The sequence below is a fragment of the Camelus bactrianus genome, chromosome 35, assembly GCF_048773025.1.
Source record: "Camelus bactrianus isolate YW-2024 breed Bactrian camel chromosome 35, ASM4877302v1, whole genome shotgun sequence".
Classification (NCBI taxonomy): domain Eukaryota; kingdom Metazoa; phylum Chordata; class Mammalia; order Artiodactyla; family Camelidae; genus Camelus; species Camelus bactrianus.
In genome coordinates this window covers 23,233,096-23,255,332 of record NC_133573.1, presented here as the reverse complement: position 1 = coordinate 23,255,332, position 22,237 = coordinate 23,233,096, and the positions used below count along the sequence as shown (strand labels likewise).

General features: G+C 33.7%; 1 protein-coding gene across 4 annotated transcripts in view; it reads left to right on the top strand.

Moving 5' to 3' along the window:
- The window catches only part of MALRD1 (MAM and LDL receptor class A domain containing 1), a 438,921-nt gene that overhangs the window by 167,227 nt on the left and 249,457 nt on the right, over positions 1-22,237 (top strand). For all 4 annotated transcript variants that reach the window (XR_012504288.1, XM_074358489.1, XM_045511295.2 and 1 more), the window contains exons 24-26: positions 83-193; positions 3,727-3,940; positions 19,704-19,951. Coding sequence is in view for 3 of the 4 variants with exons in the window: in XM_074358489.1 (XP_074214590.1) it covers positions 83-193; positions 3,727-3,940; positions 19,704-19,951 (573 nt within the window). In the remaining variant the exon portion in view is untranslated. The remainder of the gene's footprint in view (positions 1-82; positions 194-3,726; positions 3,941-19,703; positions 19,952-22,237) is intronic.

The window sequence follows — 22,237 nt, the reverse complement described above, 5'->3', positions numbered from 1 at the left end:
AAAAAATTACTGGGAAAATTCTGCATGTTTAAAATGTATCAAGGTAATATTTCAGCATTTCTTACTTGATTTATCTCTGCAGGTACTCAGCAAGAAAGACAATGTTACTTCTAAATTGTGGGCTCAAAGTGGACAGCAGGGTGCACAGTGGAAAAAAGTGGAGGTGTTTTTAGGCGTTCATTCCCATATACAGGTTTGTAATCCAAATAATTAGCTGATGATTGAGTTTTGTTGAGTTTTTTCCTTTAACTTTATTTTATTTCCTTGATTTCTTGTCTTCTTGTCTCCCGTTTCCTTTCTGATGTGTTGTGTGCTTACCACTGCATATGGCATTTTCCACTTAACAATTCTGGCGTGTGCTAATTGTTTTCCCATCAGACAACTGTATTCCTAGGAACATTTAATTTTAGTGACAACCATCCTGCCTCCACAGTCTCCCAGGTATAAAGAAAACCTCCTTCTATTTTACAAATGTATTCCCACAGACCGTAGAATAATCACATTAATTTATTTCAGACCTGATTAAAGAAACCTTTGAAAGGAACACTCAGTTGTTGAACCTTATTAGAGAAAATAGATTTACTTAATTGCAGAATATTTGGGGAGGCACAAAACTGTGTGATGCTTTGTCTTCATGTAGGTTACAATAACGTGAGGAGGATAAACCCTGACAATCCAGGAAAAGAACAAGTAATACTTAGATTCAAAGGTTTAAACTGAAAGTAATTATGTTCCAGGATATCTAGTGTGAATTTTATTTCATTTTAATAGATTATCAGAGAAACAAGAGCTCCATGGATGGGAGTGTGTTTTGATTTTGGCTTCTCGGGTGTTTTTGTCAGAATGGGTGTTTCCTGGAAAATAAAACTTAGCTATTAAGATTTGTCAAGATTGGGTAAGAGAATAAGAATCCAGAGCTATTTATATCAGAGAGTATTTTTTTCTTAGTCTTAAATGCACAGGGCTTTAGTCCATGAATTGGAAGCTGCTTATATATAGATAGAAGATACAATATCTCTGCTAATTGTTGCACTTCCAGTCCTCTGTATATGTAGTAAGAGTAGACAAATTGGCTGTGAATATTGAGTAGCTTTATCTATAATCATCTGCTGTGTCTAATAGATCAGCCCCTTTCAGCTCCAGTGGAAGGACAGGCTACATACAGCTGTTTAAAAGCGTTGATACAGAGTTATCCCCAATTCCTTAGAATGTTAGGTATAATAAATGCATGTATTTTCAACCTCTTGCTTTCTTATGGGTCATTAGTGGATAACTTAGGAACCGGTTAAGAAGTAATTTCAACCTGAAGGAGCAAAGATTGAACAGCAATTGAGTGGTCTTGCACAATATGAAATTTATTATTAAGAGGATTCCATGCGTTCAGCCTCTAAGACCTTTTACCAGAGGCAGGAAGAATCATCAGCAAGAACACGGAGGAGGTTTTGCTGCTGCCAGACCCTGGCTTTCCACTTCAGGCGGTGAATTCGTAACTAGTCTGTGCAAGTGGTGTATTTGCATAGTAAAAGCGTGTTCAAAATCACATTAAAAGGGATTTAAGCAAAGGAATCAATTATTAATTTAGCCTCTCGGAAATTTAATTTTTTTCACATATTGAAATTTGAGGAGAAATATACCCATGTTGTTTGAATCTTGAAAAAGTATTAGTGGCTTGTGAATATTTGATGTTTAATGTGGTTCATTCATTCCTTCAGTAAAAACATATCAAGGGCCTACTATGTGCAAAGCACATTACTGTGCACGGGAGAAATAGTGATGAGACGGGCATACTATCCCTGTTTCTTCCATTTTTACTGGATCTTTCCCTTTGGCCTCAGAAACATGAGTGCCTCTAACCCTTGGGTAAAAATATATGATATTTTTAGACATGATTTGTTGAGTCAGCAGTGGGTAGTTTTCAGAGTAATATTTGGGAACCCCCAGGTTACACATAAAAATTTAATTATAATAATTTTTATAACTAGAGCCATCACACATATAGATCTTACTAAGTGCTAAGTACTGTTCTATGAATTAAAAAAAATTTAGTCCTGTAACTGTATGAGGTACATACTATGATTATCTCCATTTTATAGATGAGGTTACAGAAGTACCTAGAAGTTGGGTAACTTTCCCCACTCAGTCTAACTACAAAGTGCCAGTGGCAGGCTTTGAACACAGTCAGGTCATCTACAAGTCCATAATACTGGGAAAAAAATATCATAATTGCTCTTTAAAAACGTTTAATCACATTCAACAGTAAAGTCTGTGGAATCTTAACCAACATTGTCCAGAGCATTGAAGTATTTGACTATTTGGAAATGGCAGGCAACTATACTGTGTCTATGAGATGACAAAAAAAAAAAAACCCAAAAAACAAAAAAACAAAACAAAAAAACCACTAATACTGAGATACTTACTGAATTATCTGATTTCTTAATCACAAAACATTGCATTACATATTTAAGTGTTCAGATATATCCAGATAATAGAGTACCTTTTAAAATTTGTGTATCAATGTTTCTTTGGCTCAGTTTCCTTATGAAAAGTCTTAATTTTGGTTCTTTCTAATTTCACCTCTTCCTAATCACATCCGAGCTCTTAATCTATCTTACACATTTATTTTTCTTTTCCAGCACATCTACTATGAAGGATAATAATGTATTTCTTTTATGTAAATTTGACACATGAATTTACATTAAAAATTGTACTTTTATTTTGCCTTTTTTGTAATGTGAATGACATGATTCTCAGTTATTCTCACATGTTAAAAGGAAAACACCTAGGTTTTCATACAATCATATAAACGCAGAACACATCTTAAGGAAAAACTAATTATTTCTTTCAAGAAAAACACTTGTTTAGATTTGGTAAAAAGATGGATGGGAGTTAGATGACAATAAATATTTTGTTTAAAAATCATGGAGGTAAATAGGTATTTCTGATTAACTCATCTCTGATTGTCCTAAATCCACTTTAAAATACATGATTATTTCTTATGCTAACACACAGATCCGTATTCAGCTTGCAGACAAATTTAGTAGAAGCCACCTGCATTAGTTTCATTTAAACGACTCCTGTTACTATTTTTCATTCATTCCATCAAAGTCCGTAGAAGTGGGATCTAACTGTTCAACAGTGACACACATGAGAGTTTTGTTCATCACCTACACTCATCAAAGGCAAGTCACAGTTGTCTCAATTCCAAAGACGTGGCCAATTAAAATAAAAAAACAACTCACGGTATTGAGGTTTGACATATTTTCAATTTCAAATGGTTGAGTTGGACAGATCAGAGGAATGGCAAGACCTGGACAAAATAGAGTTAAAAGATATGCTTGCATCTTCTTTCTTGTGGTACATTATGCCTCCTGGTTGGCCTCCTGCTTCCATATGTGATTAGGTGCCCAGAAGTGAGCAGGTCTTGTTTTGGGTATGAGAGTTGCAGATGCAGCAGTGGTAGGTGACGCCTATCAGTTTCATAGGCCTCTTATCCTAAATATCTAAACAAGAGGTGGTGATGGTGCCACTCCCGCATTCTTGCCTGTGGAGTGTGGTGCCGACCTCAGATATCCCTACAACTTCCTGGGTCAGCTTCATTATGGGGATGATTGGGGGCATTTTTATCAGATTGAAGCCCTGTGTCCTGTATTTGCTGATTGTCCCAAGTTTTGAATTCTTGTTGGATGGTTCCACTGATACTGCCTTTTTTTTTTTTTTCCTTAAAAGATTGTCTTCAGAGCAAAACGTGGTATCAGTTACATAGGAGATGTAGCAGTGGACGATATCTCCTTTCAAGATTGCTCGCCTCTACTTAGCGCAGAGAGAACATGCACAGCTCAGGAATTCACGTGTGCTAACAAGCACTGCATTGCCAAGGACAAGCTGTGTGATTTTGTGAATGATTGTGCTGATAATTCAGATGAGAATGCTTTCATCTGCGGTGAGTGGAAGTGTTCTGCTTCCTTACTTCTGCCTTTATTTCCCGCAACCTTCCTCTATGCGGTGGGTTCTTCCGTGAAGCCTGCGGTCTATGTATAACTCAGCAGCCAAGGCAAGTCAGGAAATTTAACCATTTAAATACATGCCTTTCTCCCTCTCAAGACTTAATTTAGAACCATAAGTCATTTAAAACTAATTGATGGCTTGGTGTTTGTGTGTGAAGAATTGGAGACGAAGTGGCAAACAGGTGTCGCCAAAGACAAACAGAATGGAAGCAAGTATTTTCCATAGGAAAGACATTTTTGGAAAAAAAGACAAGCAAAACATTCGTCAAAGCTGATTCATGCAGTGTTTGCCAAGCTTTTGTGCTTTGATGGATTTCAGGGAGTTTTCATTCCTTTGTGTCAATTACGAGCTGGAGTGAATAGTTAAAAAAACAAACAAACAAAAATTTCAATAACCAAATAATGTATAAAATAAACAAAGTGATCTAAGGGAAACGCGTATCGGCTATGCAATGTTGTAGGAGATGAACTCATAATAAACAGCACCTATTAAAATATCCTTAGCTAAATGGGCCATAAGTGCTCATCCAGGGAAGTCTGTAAAATCATGCAAACGGTCCACTTGTTGCCTCATTTCATTGCAAATGAGGTGAATAAAAATTGTCAAAATGAACGTTGATAAATTATTCCACTATTATTAGTGATAGTTTCTATGCTAGCAGATTACAGTTTGATCTTTTTTTTTTTGCCTCTTGAAACCAAATGTGGAATAACAGGAACCACTTCAGTATAATCAGAGCTTCCATTTATACAGAACTTTTAACTTTCAAAGCCCTTTTTTATCTTCTAATCTCTACTTGATCTTCACAGAAACCCCAGGGGTAAGGGGGACAGATATTATTAGTGCATTCCACGGATAAAACTGCCGACAAAAGTGGCTCAGCTTTGGTCAAAGTTCATAAAACTGGTACTGACAGAGTTGATCCCAGCACCCAAGCACTTTGATTTATGATTTTATGCTTTGCCCAAGTTACCATGCCACCTGTGTGCAACTGAATCTTAAGAAAACCAACAAATCTGTAGACATAAAAATCCTGTTTATATCCAATAACTATTTATTTCTTCAAGTGTGGATTGTATCTTGTAATTTCCATTATTATTATTATAGGAACCAAACAAAACTGGCTAATCTTGAATTCTGTATTAATTAGTATTTGTCTTTACCTCATGAATATTTTGCTGCATTTTAGTTATTTTCTGCATCAAATGCATTTACATTTTCTTCATTACTGTTTTCATTTGAGCATCTCACAAATCTATTAGATTATCAGTCAAACAGAACAGATATTATGCTTTTAAATTTTATTTGTAATATCGCCAACTTATCTCTTTCCGAAGATATGTTTTAATGCAATTTTTTCAGTATTTAAAGTATAACTTTATTTCTGGCTAAATTTTCCTTGAACTCATTTTTAGATTCTAATGTGAATATTTCTAGGAAGCCTCTGTCTGTCTGGGAAGGGCTGCTGATATACTAAGAGGGTCGGAGAAGTGTACTGAAGTTTGTTGTCTTGGTGTTCTTTTGTCTGGAAGATAAAGGCAAAAGTAATTATAAGCCTTGGGAGGGAAAGTTGTATCAGAAGGTGCTTTTTGAACTGAATTCAAATCACTTTAAGATTTGAATGGGGCTATGATATCAGTAATACTGGAGCATGAAAGATGAATTAGTTCCAGATACTACATAGGAAGAAGAAAACTTTTTGAGCTCCTTGGAACAAATAAACAGCCAAAAAGATAGACGAAACCTTAAAAGTAACCCACATTTTGATAATTGTTATTATTTGAATATGATTTCTTTTTATATAGCAGTACTTATTTTATTATGTATTTTAAAAATTCAATTTTATTTCTGCATTAATGGTCTTAAATGTTATGTTTTAATTACAGGGTAGTGGTTAGAACCTGCTATAAGAATTATGAGAGATGTTATTTTTGCTGCATATACATAAACTTTGATGTTTTCATTAGACCCAGAAGAATAGGAAGAAAAACTTATTAAAAATCACCATAGCAACTGCTCTCAGAAGTTTGGCTGACAACCAACCAAAAATTTAGGCTTAAGTTCCATGGTCTTTGGGAACTTGTGTGGTTTTTGGTTTTTTTGTATGTTTGTTTTGAGGGTTTTTGTTTGTTTTGGAGAATTCTAAGTAAAGGCTGAACATGTATCACAACTCAAAGAGAACGTCTGAAATATCTCTTAGTAGAAATACACCTCCCTTTTTGTTGGAATAGCAGAAAAAATGGAAAAAATGAACTCTTTTTACAGGCATAGACTGTCTCTGACAGAGGGAAAAAAAAAACCTTTATAAAAAGAAGGTACCTGTGACTTTAATTTTGGGTAGATTAATAAAGACCCAGAAAGCACAATCTGGCAGAAAAATTAACATGTTGTTTTGCTTTGTAATATAAATATCATGTCTAAAATATAAGCCATAGTCAAAGAAAAAACGGATTTGTGTATATAAGAAACCTAAAATCTTAATCATACATGTCTTTGCCATTGGTCTAGAGGCTCCTTTGGAAAACAACCATGTTTTTTGTTTCCCTGTATGTTCTAATTAGCATATTTATTGTTGATACACAATTAGAGTATTGAAGGCACACTCAAAATAATTTAATTCTCCACTGTGATTAGTAAGGATACAGGATATTTGATTAACATAATTAGTAAGTAATCTGAACTTAATGGGTACATGTAACACTGTATTTCCCAACAGCATTTATTTATTCTTTTCAAATACACACAGAATATATATTATTAAGCATGAAGCGAATTTCAATAATTTTAAATGGATTAAAGTGACATAGAATACATCTTTTGAATTAGGCTGGAAATTAGTTCTAAGACAAAAGTTAGAAAATCCCTATTAGTTAGAAAAAAGAAACTTAATAATCCATGTATTCCCCCCCCAAATTACAATAAAATTACAATAAAATACTTGAAATACAAAGTAATAAAAATAATGCTTTTAAAACCTGTGGCATTTAGCTAAGAACATGCTTGGAGAAAAATTTGTATACTTAAATCCTTATTGTAGAAATTAATTAGCTAATAATGCCAATTAATGGAATAGAAGATGAATGTAACATAGGTTCTGGAAAGACTGATAAAAATTTCAAGACCCTGTTAAGAATGATCAATAGAAATAGAGAAGACAAAAATGTCAAATTAATTCAACATATATTTATTGACATTTAAATAAAGAATGGAAGAATGTAGGTCAAGTCAAGTGATAACTTGGTTTATGTGTGTGCATAACTTTAATTCCCCTAAGCTCTTAGTTATCCTTCAGTACTAACTTACTTACTTTATTTAAGTTGATTTGTTCACAACTTTACTGTCCTTTCTCATTTGTGATAGCAGAATTCTCTCATTTTCAGGAAACCAATGAATTTTGGTGGGAGAAGGTGCTATCCTTTGATGCTATGCACCTTTTACTCACAGTAAGATTATGTTACTTTTCTACCTTATCCAGTGCTCCATCTGAAACTTTTTAGCATTTCAGAATTTGTGTCAGTTGTGCCAAAAATGAATGTGGCACAAATGGTGTACAGTGCCTCTGTGGGAAGGCAACAGGAAGCCAGTGTACATCACCCTGTGCACTGGAAATCACTGACTTAGCCTCACATACTGGACATTTCCTTTTCATTTACTTTTTGGTAAACATTGGGCATTGCTAATATAAGAAGGGGCCCTGGAGCAAAAACAAAGTGAAACAAGATGATTACCTGAATAATCGTGGTGCTTTTTGTCTAGTAAAAAAGATAGGTACATAAACATTCACATTATGAATATATATATGTATGCATATCTATATATGCATGTATGTATGTGTGTGTGTATACACACACACGTGCGCACACGCACACACACACACATATGTATGTATGTATGTATGACCTTGAAAACAACTAGCATATTTTCAGAGACTTTATTAATCATGGACTCTTTGGAGATTGTTAAAAAGTAGGTCAGGAATCACAATGTTAATAAACCAGTCTTCCTGGGAAGGATCCGCTGTCCTAAGCTTCAGGAATTCATTACTGCAGGCTGTAGCCTGGTGACGGGCTCAGAACGCTTTCACAGTCTTTCCAAAATTATCAACACTGGTCCTCGCTGTTGTGAACTCAGTGTTGTAAGTGACATGCGTTAGAGTAATATTTTCCAAAGGATGAAATCAGGTAGTTATCAGGGAAGAAAAGATTGCGTGTGAGGGGTTTCTCTGGATCCTACATTGTGAATTTTCAAATGATATGCTTGATAGCTTGTTTCTCATCAGAAGAAAACTGAAGGCCCAGAGATATTGGAAGAATATATTTAAAATGCTAAGCTGGGGTTGGAGAGAGGACCTGTCAGCACATGGAGTTCTGTATCCAGTGAAAATAATTTCTCAAAAATTAAGGCAAAATAAAGACATTTCCAGATAAATGAAAAATAAGAGATGCCATACTTCAGCATGTACCATAAAAAGTGATGAAGGAAGTTCTCCAGGCTGAAAGGGAACAGCACCAGATTGGAACTTGAATCTTCAGGAAGGAATGAGGAGAACTAGAGTTTATAGTTATGTGAGTTAGTATATGAGACTACATTCTTCTCTTTTATTAAATTCCTTAAAACTCATGCTTTAAAAAAGAAAACATGTACAGTATTGTAGCTTTTATGTCACATGTAGATACACATGACAAAAGAGCACAAATAACAGGAGGTGAGCAGGACTGAACTGTGCCAAGGTCCTTAAACTTTGCCTGAAGAACAATATTAACTTTTGGCTGTGACATGTAAGTGGTCATACTACAATCATTGGACCAACCACTAAAATGTAATGTAAAGAGATACAGATAAAAACCCAATAAAGAATAAAAATAATCAAAAGGAGGAAGAAATGGAGGAAGAGAATAATAAAAAAAGAAATGAGATATATAGAAAAAATACTAAATGACAGATATAAATCTTGCCATATCGTTAAATTATGTCAAATGTAACTTGCCTAAATACACCAATTAAAATGCCAAGACTTATGAATGGATTTTAAAAAAGCAAGATACCACAATTAGCTTGGTGTGTATTTTTCTATCCTTTTACTTTTAACCTATGCCTGAATTTCTATTTAAAATATTTCTCTTGAAGACAGCAAGTATAAGGCCTTCATATGTCTAAATTTATATAAAAACAGACTTTGGAAAAAGAACATTACCAATGATAGAGGAACATTTCACTATAATGAAGAAGTCAATTTATCAAGAAGATATAACAATTAAAAAAATGTGTATTTTTAACAGAGCTTCAAAATGCCTGAAATAAAATCTGACAAAGCTAAAGTAAAAATAGAAAAATTCACTATTACAATTAGAGTATTGGTCACCTCTCTCTTATGAATTCACAGAACACCTAGACAAAATATTCATGAGAATACAGGAAATCTGAATTGTACTAGCAACTGCCTTTGTCTAATTTAATTATACCTCAATCCTCAGTAAACACATTCTTCTCAAGTATGAATAGAATGTTTACCCAAAATGACCACATTCTATGGTCTCAAATATATCAAAACAAGTCTCAATATATATCAAAGGATTAAATGTTAATAGAGGATGTGATCTGGTATCATACCATAATTAAGTGATATATTAATTATAATATATAGCTATACAATTTTCACAACTTTGACAGTTAAATAACTCACTGAAAAATAATACATCCCAAGAAGAAATCACAGGCGTGAAGAGGAAAGTATTTCAAAATGGGTGATAATTAAAATTCACAGATGAAGAAAATATGGTTGCAGTTATTGCTGAATCAGTGATTAAAAGGAAATCCATAATGTTAAGCTTTTCTATTACAAAGAAGATTGAAAATCATTGATCTTTGTTTCTAAATTAAGAAGATAAAAGGAAATGAAATTGAACACAAAGTAATTCTATTGAAGGGAAAAAAAGGATTTGAGCACGAATAAAAATACTAGATATTAAAACAAAAGGAGAATATTAAAAAGGCCAAAAATTGTTTATTTGAAAGATTAATAAATGTAGTAAGTCCTTGAATAAACTGATTAAAATTAAAACAGAAAACACAATTTATTAATGTCAGAAATAAAAGAGTAAATATCACTACCAACCCTACTGACATTAAAAGCAAAGTAAGGAATAACTTCATTCTAAAAAGATCCAACAGCTTGGAACAAATGAGCAAGAACTTAAAAAGGCCAAAACTGAAAGAAATCTAAATAAGATTATATCTGTTATTTATAATAAAACATTTCCCACAAAGTCATATTTAATCTCAGATGACTTCTTCACGGGTGAAATTTATCAAAGTTGTAAGGATGAAATAATACCAACTTACAGAGAATTCATTCAGAACATAAAGGAAAAGGGACCACCCCTCAACTCTTTCTACGATGCCAATTTAATGCTGATGCCAAAGTCAAACAAGCAGCTATAAGAAAAGAAATTTAGTAATCAATTACCTGGATGAACATAAATGCAAAAATATTTAATCATACATTTTACATTTGACTTACTGTTCAAAAATCAGATAATAAAAAAAATCACCACTTTAACAGAAAGAAGAAGAAAAACCATGTGGTCTTCTCATTTTGGTTCAGGAAAGGCAGCAATAAAAAGTGTAATACTCTTTCATGATAAGTTTTTGTAAACCAAGAATAGAAGGGAGTGAGAAAGGAGAGCTGTGAAGAACATGTAGCTAAAATCATGCTTAGAGGGGAAATACTAAATACTTGCACCCTAAGGCTGAATATAGAGTAATAATGATATAACTAAATAACCAAATAACTACTAAGCAAAGTGAAGGCAAAGCTCTTCTTTACATTAGAAAACCAACTTACGTGGAATGAAGATGTTAGAAAATAATCAGAAACCCCACTTCTGAGTGTATATGCAAAAGAATTGAAATCAAATCTTGAAGAGATGTCTGCACTCCCATGTTGACTGCAGCATTATTCACAATGTCCAAGATAGAGATACAACCTAAATGTACATCGATGGATGAATGAATATAGAAACTGTGGTAAATACGTACCATGGGATATTATTCAGCCAAAAGAAATTCTACCATCTATGACAACAGGAGCGAACCTGGAGTTTGCTAAGTGAAATAAGCCAGTCATAAAAGGGCAAACACTGTGTGATTCCACTTATATGAAGCATCTAAAGTAGTCAGACTCGTAGAAGCAGAGAGTAGAGTGGTAGTTGCCTGGAGATGGGGAGAGGGGGCACGGGGAGTTGCTATTCAATGGGTGTAAAATTTCAGTTATGCAGGATGAAGAAGTTCTAGAGATTTCCTGTACAACGTACTGTCTGTAGTTAATATTATATACTAAAAATTTTGGTAAAGGGGGTAGATCTCAGTTAAGTGTTCTTATCATAAGAAAGAGAGAGAGGAAGGGAGGGAGGGAGACAGTCATCAGTGGGAGTTAAAACTAGTTGCTAAAATAGTTGATAAGGGCAGCATATTTTCATAGCTGCCTGTATTGGCATACAAATTGATAATTATTTAAGGAAAGACAGTTACTTTTTAGTGAAGAGATGTGACTGATTCCACCTTAACCAGTCGTTCAAAGTAAATGTGAAGGATACTAGGACAAGTTAATATCATGCCTCCTAATACTGTGTTCAAGAAGGATCCACGATCACCTGTGTGGTACTCCTGCTAGAACGCATGACCTGAATCTAACCATAAGGTTTCCTCAAACAAACCCAGATTCAAGTCCTTTCTAAAATAACTGGCCTGTCCTCATGGACTATATCCAGGCAAACGAAGAAAAAGAAAGAACTCTTGCAGATAAGAAAATAAAGATTCATGGCAACTAAATGCAATGTGTGATCTTGGATTGGATCTTGAACCAAGGGAAAAAGATCACTATATAAAGGACTTATGTAGGACATGGGACAAATTTAAATATGAACTGTGGATTAGATACTAGTATTACTGTCAAGTTCTGTGATTTTGTGATTTTTGCCATGGTTATACAAGAAAATATCCTTGATTATATGAAAGAAACACAGAAGTGCTGATAAAATGGTACTGTATCTCTTATTTCACGTCCTTCTGAAAAATGCATCTATAGATATGCATATACATATATAGATAGAATAAATGGAGCCAATACAAACATTTGAAAATTTATAGAGTACCTGGAAAATACTTCTATTGTTCTTGCAGCTTTTCTGTAAGTTTGAAGTTATTTCAAAATAAAACATTTTAAAGAATACAGTCATATTAAGAAAATCAGAAGAATAAAATACTAACTTGGAAAACAGAAAACAATTCAAATGTAAATACAAGAGTATATTATTTTTAAAAGTAGACAAAATACCGATTTTTTAATTTATAAAATGGAGGAAAACACAGATTAATGTAGGTTTGCTAAAGAATTAATAAGCATTTGGAGACCAATAACTGTGCTCATTTGAAAATGTCAATGAAATAGTTAATTTTTTTGGAAGAAAAATGACCAAAACTAACTAATGAAGCAAGAAGCCTGAATAGGACATTATCAAATAAAGTTATCAACAAATGTCCAATTTTGTCTCCTGGGGTAGATACCACTGAGTTTTTATCAAATTTTAATAAACTGATAATGCTCAAAGAAACTTTCAACCATATGAAATCATAGAATTTATTTTATGAAGCTAATATATCACTGATAATGAAGCTTCCAAAAATTAGAAAATTAAGAAAAACTATAGTTTGAACTCTCTGTGAATATAAATGTGCAAAAACTTACAATGCTAGCAAGCTAAATTCAGTAATGTAATAATTACATCATACGCTTTGAGATGAGCATCTTACGTTTTAAGAATACTTCAATATAAGAGACTGTTAATTTAACCAAGTAAGTCACGAGAAACTGATAGGTGCTGAAAATATTTGTTTAAATTCAGCAATCATTTCTTACAATATACATACAATAGTGTTACTTTAACATGTTAAAAATAGTCTATCAATTGAAGAAGGGAGCAATGGAAGGAAGTATTTCCATTAAAATCAAGATCATGTCAAGAATATCCACTCCTACTATTACTTTTTATACTCTTCTTTTGGTTCTGGTCGCTATGTAAGACATGAAATTAAAAAAACCACCAAATTATATTTATTTTCTTTTTTATTGAGTTGTAATGGACATAACATGTTAGTTTCAGGTGTACAGCACAATGATTCAATATTTGTATATTTTGTATATATTTTCATATTTTATACTTATAAAGATATTGATCAATTGAAAATGATAACATTTAGAAAGTGAGAAGCTGGTGTGATTGATGACATAGCTGCAGACAGGTGATCATTTTCTTCCTGGTGGCACACCTGTCTGGCACTGGCATTAATTACTCCATGAAATGCCAGGAGATGGCATCTGCACAGAAGACTGTTTGCTGAAATAGTGGCAAATGCAATTCTGAGCTGCTCCTTCGTACCACAGTGCTGTGAAATTCAAACAACTTATACCTACTTGTGTTTTCCCCACTGGTATTTTAGAATTAAACTTTCCTATCTTCATTCAAAACTCTAGTAAATATCAAAAGCAAAATATGATTTACATTATAGAGATTCACATAGCAATATCTGTATGATTTTTTTTTAACAAATCTGTTTTTCAGCAACACACATCATTTCTTTATACTAATGGCCTTTCTAGATGCTGGTCTGTGTGGGAATCTGGTCCTCATGGGCTGCTAAATTTTCCAACAAAAGTGCAACTGAATTACTTCATTTTTTATTCTTAACCAGGACAAGAGTTCCGATTATAAGCAAGATGGTGAGTTGGGGTTCATTATTATTTTAGTGAGATACACCTCCCAGTCCTTTGAGAGGGTACTTAAGAGAACGTTAGCAACCTGAACTAAAAGAGACTGTAGGAATTACAGTCTATTTGGGGACAGAGTAAATTTTGAAAGTAAGTTTCACATGTAATTTTAAAACTAAGTTAGCAATTGAAGAGAAAATGCCACCCTGCTTATTTGGCAACAGAAATGATGACAGGAAAATTTCTCTATCCTTGAAAATATTAGAAATCAGTGTTAGCCTTATTGACGAATGAAGCCATTTTAAAAAGCATATTGGTCCTGATACTTTCTTAAGTTTATCATTTTAAAGTTCTCTCGAAAACTACAGGTGGTTCTTTTAAGCCATTCTTCATTGTTTGACAAGTTTCTTGCTGGGTGGTAAGATAATTCCATCTTAGTAGTCTGAAACACTCCAAAAATAGTATAGAAATAATGGTAAAACCTATGTAATTTTTAAAATGGAAGTGTAGTTGATTTACAATGTTAGTTTCAGGTGTACAGCAAAGGAATTCAGTTATATATATACATACAATATAATTTTAATATTCTCCAACTTAACTACAAAGAGCATAGAGTTTACCTTGTGTATTTAAACACTTTTATCTGAACTATGCTAACTGTAAGACTATGTCCATAAATAAACAGATTTTTGATACCTCACACAATTTGAAAATTCCTAAAAAGTCCTGTGTAACAAAATAGAGTAGATTCTTTATCCATGTTTACCTGCCATCCTTTGTCCTGTGCACTTAAAGTAGGTACCTGAGAGTTTTGACAGCAGAATCATTTTGCTCTCATTTTGATAAAATTGACTAAAAATATTTGAACAATTGTTCAAATGTGTTTTAAATCTGTGTTTAAATACACCTTGACCTGTTGCAACTTAGATTCTTCTCAAGTATTTTAGTTTTGGACACTATTTCACATATAATTATGATTTTGCAGAATTTCACTTTCAGTTGCAATATTCAAACAGAACTTAATAGAGAATCACTGTTATCACATAATCCTAAGCAGTACTTTTTTTTTTAACTTCATCAAATTAATCACTCATTGGCTTTATGCTGCATCATATCTATTTACTTAAAAATAAATAATATGAAAAGTATCCTAAATATATGATTTTATAAGATATGAGTCCTTAAAAACATGCTCAGTTTTAGAACATCTTAATTAACACTGTTAGCTTTATAATTTACCAGGAGAATTATAAAAAAAACATTTGTGTAATTCCTACCATCTGGTTCTGTATTTGAGGAGCTCAGAAATTAATAACAACTTGTCAAAATAACAAGCAGCTCATAAAACTTAATAAGAAAAAAACAAACAACCCAATCCAAAAATGGGCAGAAGACCTAAACAAGCAATTCTCCAAGGAAGACATACAGATGCTCAATAGGCACATGAAAAAATGCTCCATATCACTAATTATCACAGAAATGCAAATCAAAACTACAATGAGTTATCACTTCACACAAGTCAGAATGGACATCATTCAAAAGTCCACAAATGACAAATGGTAGAGAGGCTGTGGAGAAAAAGGAACCCTCCTACACTGCTGGTGGGAATGCAGTTTTGGTGCAGCCACTGTGGACAACAGTATGGAGATTCCTCAAAAGACTAGGAATATGCTTACCATATGACCCAGGAATCCCACTCCTGGGCATATATCCAGAAGGAACCCCACTTCAAAAAGACACCTGCACCCCAATGTTCATAGCAGCAGTATTTACAATAGCCAAGACATTGGAACAGCCTAAATGCCCATCAACAGATGACTGGATAAAGAAGAAGTGGTATATTTATACAATGGAGTACTATTCAGCCATCAAAAATGACAACATAACACCATTTACAGCAACATGGATGTCCCTGGAGAATGTCATTGTAAGTGAAGTAAGCCAGAAAAAAAATATCATATGAGATCACTCATATGTGGAATCAAAAAAAAAAAAAAAAAAAGATAAATACAAAACAGAAACAGGCTTATAGACATAGAACACAAACTTGTGGTTGCCAAGGGGGAGAGGAGTGGGAAGGGATAGACGGGAAGTTCAAAATTTGTAGATACTGACAGGCATATGTAGAACCTATAAACAAGATTGTACTGTATAGCACAGGGAAACATATACAAGATCTTGTGGTAGCTTACAGAGAAGAAAATGTGACATTGAATGTATTATGTTCATGTATAACTGAAAAATTGTGCTCTACACTGGAATTTGAGTCTGTTTCTGTTTTGTATTTATGTTCTTTTTTATTTCTAGATTCCACATGTAAGTGATATCATATGGTATTTTATTTACAAAACTTACTTACAAAACAAAAACAGACTCACAGACAGAAAACAAACTTATGGTGACCGGGGGTGGGGAAGGGGTTGGGAAGGGATAAATTGAGAGTTTGAGATTTGTAGATACTAATATATATAAAATAGATACACAACTAGTTCATACTGTATAGCACAGGGAACTACCTTCAGTATCTTGTAGTAACCTATGGTGAAAAAGAATATGAAAACAAATCTATATACGTTCATTTATGACTGAAGCATTGTGCTCTATACTAGAAATTGATGCAACAATGTAAACTGACTATACTTTAAGAAAAAGGGGAAAAAAAAAAAAAACCAGTTACTACATTTGATTACAATCACAGGTCTTTGGAGACTTTGAGACCTGTGATTCATTGCAGGGTGTACTGTAGGCATCTTTCCATGTTATCCATGGTTTTCCATACATCTGTGTAACACTATATTATTCTTTTTACTAGCTACAGAATAATCCTTTCATCATATTCTTCATAATGATGTAAACCACTCTTTAAAACATGAGTGAACTATAAAACACAAATGATGACTAATACAAGAAAGTACTAAAAAACACTTGCAGGATTATAGATTCACATAGCTAACTTTCATTTCTAAAAGGAGCAAGTTGGTTCTTTTTGTTTTTTAAACTCATCATCACTTTTAGTAAGAATCTTTTGACTCTCCACTGCGAAAAATGAGGAAATTCTTACACTAAAATTTCCCTGAAACCTCCAGCAACCAGTTGTTCTTTTTTTTTTTTTTCCAGTTGTTCTTTACTCTGTTAGTTTTTTAACATTGTAACATTTTTATTCTCTAAGCACCATTCAGATGGATGCTTTTAGTCCTCATGGCAGTTTATTTTTGAGTTGTTTATCTTGACTGATCACTTAGTTGGTTGAATGTAGCCATTGAGCAAGTCTGCAGCTCCTGCTTCCCTTCTCCAAAGCGTGCCTCTTGGGTGCTCTGTTCACTTTCTTGCTTGAGAATTGCCCGTTAGCTTTATTTTTATTTTACTTCTTTTTTGAGAGGGGGAGGGAGTTAGGTTTACTTACTTACGTTTAGAGGAGGCACTGAGGACTGAACCCAAGACCTTGTGCATGCTAAGCCTGTGCTCTACACTTGAGCAATATCCTCCCCCCGTTAGCTTTATTTTTAAACAGCAACTTGGCTGATTATAGTAGCTTCAGTTCACATGTACTTTTCCCTTTGCACTTCGTAGACATTGCTTCTGCAGCCTTACGGCATTAGGTATTGCTATGAAGAAATCCGAGGCAAAAAACAAATGTCCCTCTTATTACAGTATCTTGGTTTTACTTGGAGATATACAGGATTCTTAGTCATTGAACTTTAGAAACTTTAATTCTTAGGCTTCACATTTTTAGCTGTTTTAATAGTTTTCTCTTATTCTATGTGCCTTTGTACTATTTTTCCTCCATTCTGTATTACTGTACTATTGGAAAATCATCTATCTTTAATATTATTGCTTTACTCCTTTACTTAGAAATACTTTAATAAAAATCAAGCTTTTAGTAAAAAAAAAGTATGTATATATAGGAAATCTGAATTGTACTAGCAACTACCTTTATCTAATTTAACTCCACCTCAATCCTCAGTAAACACATTCTTCTCAAGTGTGAATGGAATGTTCACCCAAAATGATCACATTCTATGGCACAAAACAAGTCTCAATAAATACCAAAGGATTAAATGTTAATAGAGGATGTGATCTGGTATCATACCATAATTAAGTGACATAGCAATAATAATATATAGCTATAAAATTTTAATTTTGACACTTAAATAACTCCCTGAAAAATAATGCATTCCAAGAAGAAATTACAGGAGTGAAGAGGAAAGTATTTCAAAATGGGTGATAATTAATATTCACAGATGAACAAAAAATGGTTACAGTTACTGCTGAATCAGCGGTTAAAAGGAAATCGATAATGTTAAGCTTCTATATTACAAAGAAAAGAAATTCTAAAGTCATTGATCCGAGTACAAATAAAAATACTAGATATTAAAACAAAAGGAGAATATTAAAAAGGCCAAAAATTGTTTATTTGAAAGATTAATAAATGTAGTAAATCCCTGAATAAACTGATTAAAATGAAAGCGAAAACAAGTTATTAATGTCAGGAATCAAAGTAAATATCACCATCAACCCTACTGACATTAAAAGCATAGTAAGGAATAACTATTATAAATAATAACTTCATTCTAAAAACAAATTCAACCACTTGGAAGAAATGAGCAAAAACTTAAAAAGGCCAAAACTGAAACAAATCTAAATAAGATTATATCTGTTATTTATAGTAAAACATTTCCGCAAAGTCATACGTTAAGAAAGGAGGGGAAAAAATGAAATCATATAAAATGATCAGTTTAAACCAGAAAAGGCAGAAAAATAGTAGAAGACAAAAAATATAAACAATAAGGGCAAATAGGAAACAGTAACAAATATAGTAGATATTAATCCACATTTATCAATAATTACTGTGAATGACAGTGGTCTAAATGCACCAATTAAAAAAAGACAGATTGTCAGAGTGAATAAAAAAATAAGACCCAGCTACATGTTGTCTGCAGGAAACCCACTTTGGATATCAAGATACTTATAGATGAAAAGTAAATATATGGGGAATATATATACCACGCTTACATTAATCAACAGAAAGCAAGAGTGGCTGTTTTAATTTCAGACAGAACAGGCTTCAGTGCAAGGAATGTTATCTGGGATAAATAACGGTATTACACAACAGTAAAGGGTCATTTCTCCAAGAAGACAGGACTGTCCCTATTGTGGGTGTACCTAATGACAGAATGTCAACCTGTGTGAGACAGAAACTTACAGAACTACAAAGAGAAGAGATGAATCCAGTATTACAGTTGGAGATTTCCACACCCTACCTTTGGAAAAGGATAGATCCAGCATGCGGAAAATCAGTGAGGACGTAGTTGAACCCCCAAATTCTAACTATCCTGGAATTGAAGGAAAACCTAAGCAGTGTTAATAGTAAAGTATTATTAAATACCTGGGAAATAGTTGTTATTTAATGCAGCTTAACACATTTCATTTCTGCAACTGATTATAATAAATTAAGTCAGATCATTATAGTTTTAAACTTACTTTTCTGTTTCACAATTTTTTATCTCTAAAATGAATGTATGTTTTAAAAAATAATTAGAATGATTAGTAACTTTTGCTTTAGGCAGCATTTCCCAAGCCAGAATAATAAACTTCCTAAATTCCCTACCAAAATCTAAGAAGCAAGGATGAGAAGAGAGAAGAAATACATTACCTTGACCAAATAGGTGTTTGGAGGAAATGTGTGTAATGCAAAAATATTTTCTCACCCATTTTGACTCTGAGACCAGACTTACAGAGAAATGAACTTACATAAGCTGTGGAAGTAGTTGTGTGTGACAAACTGATCTGTTCTCGTATTACTGTCAGGATAATATTGTCATACGGTTTTGAATAGTACATGATGTCGCAAGATCACTGTAATTCTGGATCGCCTACTTTAGCCATTAATTTCCTCTTTGTCTTCCACCATGAATTGGAAAATGTTTTCCAGGTACCTCCAGTGGGTGCTGTGATTTTGAATTTGACCTTTGTTCCTGGGAGCAGGAGCAGGATGATGACTTTGACTGGAATCTGAAGGCCAGCAGCATCCCTGCTATGGGCACGGAGCCAGCTGCTGACCACACCTTGCGAAATTCATCTGGTCACTATGTCTTTATAAAGAGCTTGTTCCCTCAGCAGCCCATGATAGCAGCCAGAATTTCAAGCCCAGTCATAAGTGCAAGAAGCAAAAACTGCAAGGTATGGAAAAATGCAGAAAAGTATTACGAGCAATTTCTGATAGAGTCAAAGACATAAAATGGAATGGTCAGAACCAGACCAAAAAATGAGTTTGAATGTGTTCATCTTGGAATATGTGAGGGAGGGAAAAAGTGAAGTTAAGGATGACAGGTAAGGATTGTCAGAGCTGTTGAAAGAATGCATGCTGTGGATAAAGTCCATCAATGCTGGAATTTTGGAAAGCACTGGAAAATGTCATGGTTATTATCCATAACCATGGATAGAAGAAAAGAAGGGATATATTGGCTGCTTTCACTCAAAGACTTTATTCCTTAATGGATTTATGGGAATTTCAGCGTCAGAAAGAGAAACAATAAAAAGTAATATATAGTTAAGTATTTCCAAAAAGCAGTATTAGTCGTAGTTGGTACCATACCTTCATGGGAAAGGAAAGACTGAAATTGACCCATTAAAAAGTAGAATTTCTAGAACCAAGAAGAAAAAATGATTTGACCATTGTCCTGTGGAAATCTGAAGAAAACATTTGTGACGTGTTAAACATACACATTTTTTTAAATGAATCTTTATGTGATAACTATGTATTTGCAAGGTCCTTCACTTTCCTTTACTTACTGTTTTCATGGTCCTCTGTTTCTATTCCCCAAAGGATTCAAGTCAGCTAGACCAGGAGCTAAATTTAACTTTACATATAAATTAAGCGCTCAGAGATGACTCCACAGAACCTTGCTTCTGAGAGACTGATGAGTGAATAAATGTGCCATTTATTTATATTTGCAGCGATAAATGCAATCACCATAAGATCTGAATGCATGGATTCTGACTGATGTATTCCTTTACGTCTGAACAGTGAAGGGAAAATAAATTACACCTAGAAAGTTGCTAGCAGATCAAAGTATCAGGCTGGGAGACAATAACATGATTTAAATCTTTATTGTCTTCAAATTATAATATTCTTGTGTACCTGTCTCCGCAGCAGAGAGAGAGCCCTAAGCCCGGGAAGGCTCAGGGACTCCCCAGCAGTACCTGTACTTGTTACGGGTGTTTTGTATGCCCCATCTGCATCCTGCCATTGTCACAGTCTTGATACATGTTGAGCCTGTAGTTTGTCTTAGGAGCTTCTTAAATTGATTTCATTGTTGAACTCTCAGGGACTGATCTCATCTCTCTTCCCTCTTCAGGCACATTTGTTAGATCTTTTGCAAGAAAGTGACACAGTCAGAGTTTGAGAGACGTAACTGAGTACTCCAGGATGGATATATAGCGAATCATACAAAATTATATTAAACTTTAGTTAGTTTGACAAATAGTTGCGTTTTAATCAAATATATTTTTGATGTCTATTTTTGATGTCTTCCAAGTTATTCAATATTTGCCTGAAAATACAACCCTAACACACTAGAATTTGTATGTGTTGAGTCCATATCTATAAATCTATCTCTATACCTCCAAAGATAGTCTGAAATTTGCAAATCTGTTCTAGTCTTAGAAAGCTAGTTAAAAATTGAACATGAAATATGTAAAATTCCAGTTCCTCTGAGAATATTCAAAAGACTTTTTTTTTTTTTATACTGTAGTCACTAAGGATTTCATTCATCTCTATTTTTCCCTGGTCCCAGAACTATAGTCCCCACTGTTTTAAACATCTGTGTGAGAATAATGAAGTATGTCTAGAAGAAATGTCAAAAAATTAATGATAAATGGTTCATTTTATAAATATTTATGATATAGATTGAATACAAAGAAGTAAGGAAAGGTCATGCTGGAAATGATTGGGTCTCTCATATATAAAAATGGGTTTATCAGGTCAGCAGAGTGGCCTTGACCTTGTCACTTGACCTTGTGGAATACCTTCAGGCAGAAAAAAAAAAGTCACATTGGAGATTTTTCTTCCTTTGGGGGAGGGTAAGGTGTAGGGAAGAATGCAGACACGAATGAGGGAAGAGATCAAATCTCTGAGTAACTCTGAAATTTCCAGTGAAAATACCTCTTTAGAAGAATTCGGTACTTAACAGATTTTATTCACTCCTGCTGCCCTGTGACTAGGTAGCATTGTCATCAAGTGTTCTCTGAAGAATTGGAGTGGTTAGATGTTTGCATGTTAACCAGATGGCATCCTTCAAAAAAATGGCCTCAAGAAGATAAAAAAGTGTTTACTGTGGGGGAGGGTGTAGCTCAAGTGGTAGAGCGCATGCTTAGCATACACAAGGTCCTGGGTTCAATCCCCAGCACCTCCTCTAAAAATAAATAGGTAAAACCTAATAACTGCCCCTGCCAAAAAAAAAAAAA